This window comes from Athene cunicularia (assembly GCF_003259725.1).
Source record: "Athene cunicularia isolate RWA chromosome 1 unlocalized genomic scaffold, athCun1 chr1_part2, whole genome shotgun sequence".
NCBI classification, from domain to species: Eukaryota; Metazoa; Chordata; class Aves; order Strigiformes; family Strigidae; genus Athene; species Athene cunicularia.
Window position 1 is genome coordinate 11,836,114 of NW_020799092.1, and position 12,513 is coordinate 11,848,626.

Genomic DNA, 12,513 nt, shown 5'->3' on the forward strand with positions numbered 1-12,513 from the left:
TGGACAGGACAATACTTTCCGACAGAACCTGCTGGAGTACTGAATATTATGAATGAAGTCTTAAATTCAAAACTAAAGGAATCTAAACCATCACTGAGATGTAACCAACCCAGAAGAAACACATTTTTTACTCCAAGCTCATAACTCAAGTGAGTCATGCTAGATTAACTTCACTTAGGCCAGTAATCATGGGATGCTATTTCTAATTTATTTAAGGAAGTCAGAGGGGGCATTAGAATAACATTCAGAATTGAAAATATGTTATATTTTTAACACAGTGTCATTATTATAACTTATTTTTTTTTTTTTTTTTTTTTTTTTTTTTTTTGGTGCGTGTGTGTCTACTCTCCAGTGAAAAAGTTATTAAATATCTGTGAGACTCCAATCCAGAGAGCAACTGTCCAGCTCAGTTATTGGTGGGGTAATAGATCAGAAAGTTTCACCTCCTCCTTCTCCTCACAGCTGCCCCGCACACATGCACACACACACAGAGGCCAGGAAACTCTATGCCTATAGCACCTACCTTGGGTTTGAAGGCGATTAATTTCAGGACCATCTCAACAGTGAAGAGGCCAGTGAAGAGCATGTTGAGGATATTCATGGCTTCCTTGAACATGCAGCTCTGACCGTAGTGCTGAAAAATAGCATCCCAGCAGTAGCATGAGGAACAGACGTATCAGCTAGTTCAGAATCCACAGGGCCCCTCTTGATCTCCCTTTATGTTGAGGTTCTCTAAAAAACCCCCAGCACACTCCATTTTTTCAATTTAGGATTCCCATCTCCCTTCACACATAAGTATTTCCATACCTATAGCCATTTTTGCCATCTGGCTCTGGATCTCCTACATTTTTTTAAAAATCTTTTTGAGTGTGGGCTACCAAAATCACACTTATCATTCCAGTTGAGGGCTCATTATAAATTTGCATTATGATACAAGATAGTCTCCAGTTGTGTTTGTTATCTCACCCTTTCCTAATATTTGGATTACTTTTCTGTTTGACTGATGTCACAGAGTGAACAGGGGTTTCACTGAGCTGTTCACGATACTAAGCTATTCCCAAGTCATTACACTTAATTCAGAATTCTGCAAAGTATACAAGCAGCTCAGATCATATTCAGATCATATTTTTCCAATATGCATTATCTGGCATTTGTCAACTCTGAATTAAATTTGCAATCATGCTGCCCATTCGCTTAACTTTATTAAGATCTTATGAAGTTACTCTCTGTCTTCTATTCATTAATCCAAGTAGTGTCTTCTGCAAATGTTGCCACCTCTCTCTTCATATCCTTATTTCCAGATCATTATACTTGAGACCGATTGCACTGCCTTAGTCTAAGGTCATCTTCCAGTTCATGATATAAGACCCATTTGTAGTTGCTTAACTCTGATAAACTTTAACCATCTGGGATGAATTTTCATTTTCTGTATTGGGTCAGGGTGATATATTTAAAGGAGTTTCAGTTAAAACAGTTCAGCTGCAGCTGAAAGCCAGGCCAGGGAAGAACGTATTGAGGCATTTTCAAAATATTTTGTAACATTTCCCTTGAAAGACTGAAGTACCTGCAGGACTCTCTTTAAAAACCTGGAATTTTACTGGAATATGGCTTTTGTGTTTGCTGTCCATGATGATGTTTGACCCAAATCTGGCCACAGTATAAACTTTTGAAAAACTGTATGTTTCTCAAGATGGATATAGACTTCCTAGAATCTCCAGAGATGTTACCCTGCCTATTGGCTCACAAATGTCTCATGGCTTCTAGCTCTACCTGCTCTGGCTGTGCACCATTGTCACAGCAACTGATCATGCTTCAAAGCTTCAGAGTGAACATAATAGCCTCTCTTTGGTTCATGACAGCAGGGCAGTAGATAGTTCAGGTGAGAGCAGAGCACTTTCTTGTGCTCATGATGCCTCAATCCTTTCTTTGTACCTTAGGCAAGACAGCAGGGGAAGCTTTGTCAATGGGGATGGGAATGAGCTAGACAAGATGAATAAAAAGTAGGGAGGTCAAGAAATCTGGTGAGTTTGGACTGGAGACAGTGAGAGGAAATAAGGAGAAAATTGATGGTGAATACAGATTTAGACCGTTAGTGAGTGATAGGAAACTGAGGCTAGTTTTGAAGGGACGCTGCAACTGGAGTAGTGGAATGAACCAGTGGAAAATGTAGTGGTGGGATACTACGGTCAAAAAGGAAGTTGGTGTAGGAGTTCATGGAGAGTTGGACTTGAAAGTAACAAAGTGTAGCAGATGATCAAATGGAAAGGTCAGAGAGAGACCAGAAAGGAAGTAACTGCAACTGGGAGTCTGTGTAGTGAGAAGAGGAGGACTGTTTGAGGAGTGGGGATCTGGACTGTCTGGGCCACAGACCAGAGAAGAGAGTTCAGAGATTGACTGGATGAGGAGGAAGGATGGGTTTTAGGGAGAAGAGTGACAGGTAGACTAACTCTTAAGCAGACAGAGTATAGAAGACAATGGGGCTCGAGTGGCCAAGGAAACAGAGTGCAGATAGGCTTAGCAGGTGGAGTCTAAGACTGACTGAAAATGAAAGTAAGATGAGGGAGGCCTTGGGCAGAGACAGACTGGAAGGAATAAGCCAGGAAATACAGACTTGGGGAAATGTACGAACAGTTTGCGTCTGTGAGACCCCATTTCCTGACTGAAATGAATGTAAGACTTTTTTGTAAGCTGCTTACTTAGTAAAGGTTTTGACTCCTTCCCTTTTACTGCTGTTCCACCTGCACATAGTAATTTACTATGTCTCTTTGGTATTCTTGTAGATGCTGCTGTAAATGTTTCTTTGATGGGTTCACATTAGGTGTTTGGAAAACCTTCTCACAGTAAGGAAAATGAATGCACAGCGTAGTGGGTAGTAAGGCAATCAGTAGCACCAGTAGTGAAGCAAGTTAGACAAACACCTATTGAGAAATGCTTTCGGTGGAGCTGATCCTGCCTTTAGGTGATGGGACAGAGAATATGGCCTCTAGAGATTCTTCCTAGACAGTTTCTATGGTTCCTATCACAGACTAAAGGAGAAACTAGGGACTTCCTACCCCCTATCCCCAGTTTCCTTGATTGCCTTGTTTACCAAAATATTTGCTCTCTACTTTTAACGCAGAAAAGCCCCAGATTTAAAATTTAGATCTCAGGTGAGTGCCAGTTCTGGGCTTATTGCTGCATTTCATAGAAGACAAGCCAGAACTGAGAAGTCACTTGTTATTATAGTGGCCACTGAAATGGTCTGTGGTGTAACTGTTAGGTTTTTTTCATTTGTTTGTTTTTAAGGACTTAAAACAGAATTGCTGAAAGCATCAGATATTATCAGGAAGGGGACGAGAGACAGATTCCTCATTTTAACTAAATGTCATCAGCAGAGAACATGGTACAATTGTTTTGATCATGCTCCTGTCCCTCTCCCTCAATACATGGTGAAAGTAGGTCTCAACCTTGGTCATTTCTACATTTTCCCCAACAAAATCTAATAATTCATCACCTGCAAGGGTTTCTGCTTGCTTACTTACTTGCATGGCCAGGCAGATGGTGTTCAGCAGGATCAGAACGAACATCAGGTATTCAAAATAGGTGGAGTTGACCACATACCAAACTTTGTACTGGTACTGATTTTTAGGGATGTATCTCCGCAGGGGCCGGGCTTTCAGGGCATATTCTACACACTGGCGCTGTGAAAGAGGCAGGATATATTTAAAAATCAAAACCAAAATACAGAGTTGGTCAGATACCTCCAAATATAATAAAAATACAATGTGTTTCAAATTTTTTTTACTGGAATGAAAATTCTTGCTAGAAGAATTTCTTTTAGGTCATAATCTGAATGTGCATATTCTACCTGTTGAAGAGTTCCATATGCATTTACTTTGGCCACACAAGTGCTGTCACGCTCATCTAATCTTAGTGAACCGAATGGTACAGCACACATTTTTAAGTAAATGTTGTCCCTTGAGCAAATCTTACAGCAAGATTTTTTTTACCTGACTCCTGAATATATCAATAAAGCCAGTTTATTGTTTCATCTTGTTGGCAATCTTCACATGTTCCTCTCTGTATGTATCTCTCTCTTAAATGCTTATTCTCAATGTATTTTCTACCTTTAGTGGCAACAAGGTGTTGTAATTTACCTGGTTTTTGTCCAGCTCACAGTTCTTGTACTCTTGTTCTCCTTGTTCCTGAAATGTGACGATGACGAAACCAACGAAGATGTTCATCATGAAGAAAGCAATGATGATGATGTAGATAATAAAGAAGATGGAGATCTCAACCCTGTGATTATAGATGGGTCCCACATCCTCCATGTGGGAATCAATGGACCTATACAGCAACCTGAAAGCAAACAGGAGCCAAATGCAGAGAAAATCTGCAACTGTCTTGAGGCATTATAGGTGATGCTATAAAGTTTAACTTTGTAATTTTCTTCTACTTGTATCAAAATTAATTCACTCAGATGTGCAGACTTGTACTGATCTGAATGTAAACTCTTGCAGAAGAGAAGACATGGCTCTTACTAACTTTACACATTTGAACCTGTTCAAGGGTGAAATGCTTTCATAGTTAAACAATTAAAATGTAAAGAAAAAGCATACCCTTCAGTTAACAGAAGACAGGCGAATGTGTTGGTGGGAACTGAGTTTTGTGAGAAAAGGGGATCTCAACACTTCTAACATTTGTTAACACTGCTGTTGGCATCACCCATGACACAGGTTGGGGTCAGCTCCCTGATACCTTGCATGCCCATGTCACTGACAGAGTGGAGCTGTGGGAGTCCTCGGCCCCTGTGGCACAGACAGCACAGCTGGTAAGACATCCCACGTCTGCCCATACTGCTGTGTTTCACATTGCCCTGCTGGCTCCATCAGGAATATTGCTAAGTGCCTGACAGGCATTTTATATCCATTTTTATACATAATATTTGTGACAAATATTGCTATCACTGCTACTATTGGCAATCATTTTTTAAGAGCTAGAGACAGTGTTGTGCACTGTTTACAAGTACAGGAACAGCAATTCCTGCAGGCCCTGAGAAATTTATGAAGTAAGTAATACTGCAATGACTGCTGTTACTAGTGCTGTATTTGATGTTTTAGACTTATTTAAATACTTAGAATGGGAAAGACTATGCTCCGCATTTTAATTTTCTCTTTTGAAATGAATGAGGACATCGCTAGTGTTGCACCAGTCCATAAAGCACTTACTCTGGCCAGCCTTCAAAGGTTGAGACAGTGAAGAGGGCCATCATGGCAGTCAAGACATTGTCAAAGTCAAACTTGCTGTTCTCCCAGCTCCGGGGCTGTATCATTGGCTGGTTGACCTCACCATCCTTGTACGTAATGTAGTACCCTCTGTGGATGGAGAGCAGAGAGAGAACATGCCAGAACTGCACTTCCAATACGAGGCCCTGAGTTTGGTGGCCGGTGAAGGGGCCTATCTGGGAAAGGTCAGACTCACCTGCATTCTGCTGCTGTCTGCTTGGAGCTGTCAGTGCAGCTATACAGCTTGCCCTTGAAAAGGAAGGAAGAGTAATTAAGTTTCCTTTCCTGATAGTGTAAGGGTTAGGGCAGATCATGCAGCAAGGAGACTGCATTTACTACTTGCTTAACCAACTATGAGTATGTGTACATGCTCTTTTGCAGGTAGATGTAAGCGAACTGGATTGAGAGTTGCCTGCATCTGGGTAGTTCAGAGCACAGGCTTTCATCTTCTTGCACAGTACATTTATGTGTATGTCCTGAGATGCATGACCACTGAGTGTTTCAGAACACTAGCTGTCAGAAGGTGAAAGGCAAAGAAATAAAAGCAGACATAAAGAAGTGAATGAATAACCTCCTGTGATTATCTGGCATGCCCCTTTCTCTACAAGATGGGGGGTAGACAGCCTGCAAGGTCCAATAATTTAGAACAGCCCCCTTCACCTCCCTGGCACTAAGTCATGCCACAAGCTATTTAGGGAACAAGAAGGTTACTGAGGTTACTAATGATTTCTTATAATTACAGATGAAGGGCAGGAGTTCTGAATATGCCTGGTCCAGTTTTGGGGAACTGTCAGTAGCAGGGACACAGATAACACTGATGGTGTCCCAAATGTTTTGCCTTCCACACAGAAGACTCCATCTCCCCGTCCTCAGGCTTCTTCATATTTTTCTTCCCATCCCATAATAAAGCTCAGTGTAATGGATGAGTGAATTGGCCCAATGGTTTTACCTTAAACAACTGAACTCCAATGCAGGCAAACATGAACTGCAGCAAAGTAGTGACAATCACAATGTTTCCGATGGTTCGGATGGCAACAAACACACACTGGACCACATGCTGCAAATGGAAGATAGAAACAAAAGTAACTTGCAGGCTTTGTTCTGAGCTGCTCTATCTAAGGAAGAAGCCCAAGACTGAAAATACAAATAAAAGAATTTAACTTTTGCCCATTAAGTAATGTTTCAGAGCTCAGCTCTCTGAAACTTCCAGCAGCACTGACTTAGATATCTGGGCACCCACCAGTCCACAGGAAATAATTTATCTAAGACAGCAAGGCTATATTAAAATAGGCTCGTGAACCCATCTGTAACCCAAACAAACATTTAACCTCAGTGGTGATGCTGGACCATCCAGCTGGAAAGCAGCTTGGCAGAAAAGGACCTGGGGGGTCCTGATGGACACCAAGTTGAACATGAGCCCTTGCTGCAAAGACAATGAATGGTACCCTGGGCTGCATTAGGCAACATACTTTTAGAAGGTTGAAGGAGGTGATCCTTCCCCTCCACTCAGCCCTGTTGAGGCCACACCTGGAGTACTGTGTCTAGTTCTGGACTCCTCAGTACAAGAGAGCCACGGATGTACTGGAGAGAGTCCAGCAAAGGGCCACAAAGATGATTAAGTGACTGGAGCATCTCTCCCATGAGGTAAGGCTGAGAGAGCTGGACTGTTCAGCCTAGAGAAGAGAAGGCTTGGGGGAATCTTGTCAATGTATATAAATACCTGAAGGGAGGATGCAGAGGAGGCAGAGACAGGCTCTTTTCAGTGGTGGCCACTGACAGGACAAGAGGCAATGGGCACAAACTGAAACACAGGAGGTTCATCTGAACACTGGGAAACACTTTTGTACTGTGTGTGTGACTAAGCATTGGAGTCTCCCTCCTTGGAGATATTCAACAGCCATCTGGGCGCGGTCTTGGTCAACCTGCTCTTGCTTGAGCAGGATTGTTGGACAAGACAATCTCCAGAGGTCTCTTCCAAGCTCAACCATTCTGTGATTCTGCCAAAACACTACTTAAACCATTGCAAAAGTCCTTGTAGCCTGAAATAACTTGAATTTATAGTCTACAGAATACATTGTGACTCTTCTAACCTTTAGTCCTTTGGCTCTGTTGATGGCCCTCAGTGGTCTAAGGACTCTCAGAACACGTAGGATCTTCACCACATTGATAGCACTGGACCTAGAATAAAGTATTGGAAAGTTTGAGAGGTACAGCAGTATAAGGGGTGTGCTGCGAGGGCTGACAGATTTCACTCACTCTTTCTTGTCTGAAATCCTACACAGCCTTAGACTGCTTAGGACAGTTATAGAGTCAACTCTTTGCTATGGCACTTCAGGGGTAAGACAACTAGTCTCTGATATTACGTTTCTAGGTCTTGCTTCCTGATCTGGGCAAGCTCAGTATACATAATCCTGATTTTTCACCATCTCTTCTGTATTAATGAAGGGAATGAAATACAAGCAGGGCATTTTTTTTAAGCAGGGTAAGCTGCTGTAAATATCTATGATATGGAAATTGTGCCAAGATGTAGTCATCACAAGACATTTTCAGATAAGGCTCAAAGAAACACTCCACTGAAATATTCATAGAAGAGTGGAAACTCCAGATGACTTCAACATTAAAGGTATAATGTCCACTTGGAGTTTGATCCTGCACTGTGTTTGGCCTCTGATCCCCCAAATCAGTTAAGTATGTACATAAATTTAAGGATATGGAAACTCCCACTGAATTGATTAGGATGACTTAGGTAGGTAGTTTTAAGTATGGAACACAAATATCTACTACAACAGAGCTCTCTGCATCTTTCAAGACTGAGAATCTTCTCCACGCTTTATGACATCAGGCCCTCCTACTGATTCTGGGAACAGGTTTTTTCTAATATATTAAGAGTCTAGTTAGGTCTGTAAGAAAAAAACAGCAGGTCAAAATGAGCACTGAGCCATTCTTAAGACCTTGACTGAAAGATGAATGGATCTGAGAAATCCTTCTGCTTTACTTAGCTCAGGAACATAAGTGGGCTGCTAACCTGTAATAGTAACAATTGGGAGCTTATTTCTTATCAGATGGGACACTACTTAGGAAATACCCTACCTGACACAGAGTTCCACATAGTCAAGTAAATCTATAAACTTACTAAACAAATTAACAAAACAACCAACACAAAGTGGCATGATAGAAACAGGATCAACTGTCACTGCCACCAGTACTCTGCAGATTCTCATGCAGCTCTTCAAGAGCTTGATGGTTTTCCATTGACCAAGATCCGCAACATCTTAGGAAGCAGCAAAACATTATAACCCCATTTTTCAAAGAGGTTATGATACCTCCAGGAAGGAACAGAAAATCGCTTGACTGTCCTGAACTGATACAGTGAATCTGACATCTTGGAACAAAGCTCCGTTCAAGGTCACCAGTCTAGTATTTCCCAATTATTACCTCCCCTCCTGAAGATAAATTTTAATGGTCTTGAATCATCTGAGAAAAATACCTCCAGGTTCATGAGAAAAATCTTAAGACAGATAAGACAATGAGCCTGAGGTATCACCTCCCAACCCAGCCCTACAGTCCCAGAACCCCAGCAAGTCGGAAATAGCTCACTCACTGGATCCCAAAGGAGATGAGAGAAACGCTGACCACCAGCAGGTCTAAGATGTTGAAATAGTTTCTGCAAAAGGAGCCCTTATGGAGGAAAGCCCCATATGCGGTCATCTGCAGGAAGGCACATGAAGACACAAACACACTTTGCCATTAGCATCTGTTCAGAAATCAAACCCATCTGATTGTGCTCAGACTATGTAATTGGGGAGGGGCAGTATTTCTAACATAGCAGACAATTTACCCTCAGACCCCAAAGGAGAATCTAAGTCCCAATTGAAATAAAAGAGAGTGAAGAAGACAGTAAGATAACTATGAAAGACCTAACTAGGTAAAGACAATACTAGGTTCAATGAGGAAAATACGTGCTTTGAGTGCACAGAGAACATAATATTTAGAATCACAAAGCAGCAGAATGACTGTTGGCAAAAACTACTCTTTGCAATCATATGCTTATCCTTTTTTCTTCAATGGCAGAGGACACTTGTGAGTATGATGCTTGTATTATATAAAGGCCTCTTTAGCTAAAACGAATTAAAAAAATAAAAAGGGCTATTTTCTAATGTTTTTAAGTGCTCAGGCCAGCTGCAGTGGACAGTTGAGCTCTCTTGCCTCCGTAAAGAAAAAACAGAATCTGTCAGGGATTTGATGCTTTGGAGCTGAACTGAAGCAACAGGATGAATTCCTGCTCTCTTCGATTTGCTCCTTCTGTTCAGCTCAATCCTGTCTCCCTTTTCCCATCCTTATCCATACTCCTCTATTTTTGTTCTAGAAACAATTGCATTTTCCCCTTGGTTTTCCTCACAAAGCCCAAGGTAAGATTCCTTGAGACAGAGTGGTTTCTTTGTGGAGGTAATCATTGCGAACATCACCCAGCAGAGGAAGGGAAAAATGTATACATTTTACAAGGGACTCTCTGCCCTGTCTGGGTTTGAAGGGATACTGGATACTTGCTGGCTTTGAGGAGGATGTCACAGCTCCAGAACTGGATTTACAGTGTAAACAGAAATGGGTCTCAGCCACCATGTCAGACCTAAACACTTCTGAGCTCAGAATTTGAATTCTAGACTGAGCTCAGTCACAGAATGGGACTAAATGAGTCTGACACTATTAAAGAGGGTGAGGTGATGGAGGTATTTGTACCACCTACCTTAAACTCAGTGAGCAATCTAATCTGCTTTGAAGAAACCCCATCCCCACAACCGCTAATGTCCCTCCATTACCTGGGTTAGGAATACAGGTTTCTAAATCTGGTCCTCTGTATCTCATCTAAGATGTCTAAAGTAGCTTGAAGCAGACACCATGAGACTGTTCCTCAATTATGAGCTCTAGACAGACTTCCAGCTGAGAAGTATGAACTAGAAATTCAAACTGGAGTTTTCTGGCTCCTGCTAATAGCTCAGGATGGCATACCTGCTAGAGGTTTCCAGCCATGCCTACCTGTGGCAACTTTATTCACAGGAAGGTGGAAGGGCACATGGTATATCAGATTATTTTTTCACCAAACATCCATGACATCAGGGAACTATCAATCAGTCAGACAGAACTTAGAAGGGGAGGAAGTATAAACTCTTGGCTTAGAATTTATACTTATAGACACATTAAACTGGGGAAGTGGGGAGGGATTCTTGCCATAACAAAGGTGGTAAAGATGCCCTTTACTGGTTAGATTTTGTATGGCAATCTTGAAAGAAAGCAGACACCATTGAAATCAGGAGGGGAAGCTCTTCTGAATTCTATACAAACTGTTCTCTCAAGTCTGCTGGGAGATTTTGTTATCTCAGAAGTGACTCTCACAGAGCATATAATCTATGTCTGTCTTCCATCTAGGGCATTGAACAAGCTTTTAGGATGCCAATTAAAAAAACCTCAGTGGTCACCTCGCTGACATTCACCAGACTCCAACGGCAGTGTGAGGCTTGCAGGTGTCATCAGCAACATAAGGGCAGACTGTTTCTCTACAGCCTTGAACCTCCTATGACCATTTAGTCTTCTGTTTCTTACCATTTACACTAACTTTGCTGTTGTGCAAAACATTGTGCTCAGTGCAAGACAGCAGAGAAACATGTACTGAGAAACCAAGCAACTTGTGAGGCATGAACTGACGTGATAAGAACAGAAGATTTTCTTAAACATTTGTAGTCCTTGCACTCCTCTCCCACTTGAACCCAGAGAATATCCAGGGGTGTTGACACAAATCCACTGAAGTTAACAGGAGGACATTGGGAAGGCTCAGGTAATATGCAGCACTCCCCTGATGAAAGCAGAGCAATAACACCAAGGGGTTAGGTTCTGCTTCCACTGAAGTCATTAGGACTGTTACCGTTTGCTTCAGTGGGGACAGAATTAGTAACTGTAAGTTCAAACAGGTGCCTTGAACTATTACTTTTAAATGTTGCTGTTGAAAAATTTTCCTTTTTTGACAGGCCTTTTTGATCAGCCATTTGGTATGTGCATGTTTGAATTTACTGTGTAAACACAGATGCACAAAAGCATAATACGTGAATCTCTTTGGAGAACATTATAGCTTTGGTGATTTTAAGTCATATCAAAAAGCACATTTCTCTGCAAAAATATGCAGGGGTCACCCTGCTTGCCAGCTTTCAGTATGGATACGGTTATTGGGGTCCTGAGCTACAAGATTTGAGCAACTCTAAGTGCCTGCCAGCACTCAGAACTAGCTTGCTGAGGAAAAAAAAAAAAGCTGTCAAGTGAACCTAGCGTTTAGAAAACCAGAACTTTGCTCAATTACTGTTATTTAAATTATTAGCTTACTAGTTTGGGAAAACTAGAGTTAAGAACAAGGCAGCTTATTTTTATTTTCTTCCAAGCTAACTAGTCTCCTGCATGTTTCCCTTGGTACAGATCATGTTCCTGGGAAATGGGAAGCCAGGTTTCAAACAGCCAATGCAGCAATTTTCATTTGCAGCTACAGTCCTTGGTGTTTCAGTGATTTGTACTCTTGGTTACCTCTCCACACCTAAAAGTGAGCTTCTGCACTGCACTCCCTGTCTCTTGCTCGACTGTGCAGGCTGTAACCTTACAGAAGTCATCAGCTGCCCTCTGGCTTGGCCTCATGACTTGTGCAGAATGAAGACCTTCTCCTTGGGTTGTAGCATATGTAAGAGGAGGCATATGTGCTCAGAGTTCCTTGCACAACAAGGAAGCAAATCCTGGTTTTGAAAGACTGGCCAGGGTAGAGAGAGAAATTATCGAGTGATGGCCTTTTTCTTGGCCCCTCTTACTTTTCCCAACAGGACTATCCTTTTACTGTGATTCCTCTAAAAAGCATTATTTTGATATAGGTCCTGAATTACAAGTTTGAATATTAAAATTTCACAGAAGACTTTTTAAGCAACTATCAAACATTAAGACCAAAAGATAAACAATCCTTCGTGTAGAGATAAAAAAGGGGTTAAAAAAATAGAAGAAAAAGAGAGCGAGAGAGAGGATTCAAGGGAACCAAAAAATAGCAGGTTCCATTACTGTAATTAAATGGCAGCATTTAACCTATCAGGCCGTTGCGTGTATGTGAGAGACGAGCAGGGAGCTGCATTTGAAATGATCACTGTCTTCCTTGGGGGATAGAGTAGTTAAATAATTTGTTTGTGAGGTGTGAGTTCAGTGTCGGGTAAAGCAAGTGCTTGCGTGTGTG

At 41.6% G+C, this 12,513-nt stretch overlaps 1 protein-coding gene across 20 annotated transcripts in view; it reads right to left on the reverse strand.

Annotated features, from left to right (window-relative positions):
- CACNA1C (calcium voltage-gated channel subunit alpha1 C) overlaps positions 1-12,513 on the reverse strand; it is a 444,106-nt gene that overhangs the window by 75,658 nt on the left and 355,935 nt on the right. For all 20 annotated transcript variants that reach the window (XM_026841170.1, XM_026841183.1, XM_026841181.1 and 17 more), the window contains 8 exons: positions 8,866-8,972; positions 7,355-7,442; positions 6,214-6,321; positions 5,461-5,513; positions 5,208-5,354; positions 4,137-4,338; positions 3,522-3,680; positions 524-634 (listed from right to left, as the gene is read on the reverse strand). In XM_026841170.1, coding sequence (XP_026696971.1) covers positions 524-634; positions 3,522-3,680; positions 4,137-4,338; positions 5,208-5,354; positions 5,461-5,513; positions 6,214-6,321; positions 7,355-7,442; positions 8,866-8,972 — 975 coding nt within the window. The remainder of the gene's footprint in view (positions 1-523; positions 635-3,521; positions 3,681-4,136; positions 4,339-5,207; positions 5,355-5,460; positions 5,514-6,213; positions 6,322-7,354; positions 7,443-8,865; positions 8,973-12,513) is intronic.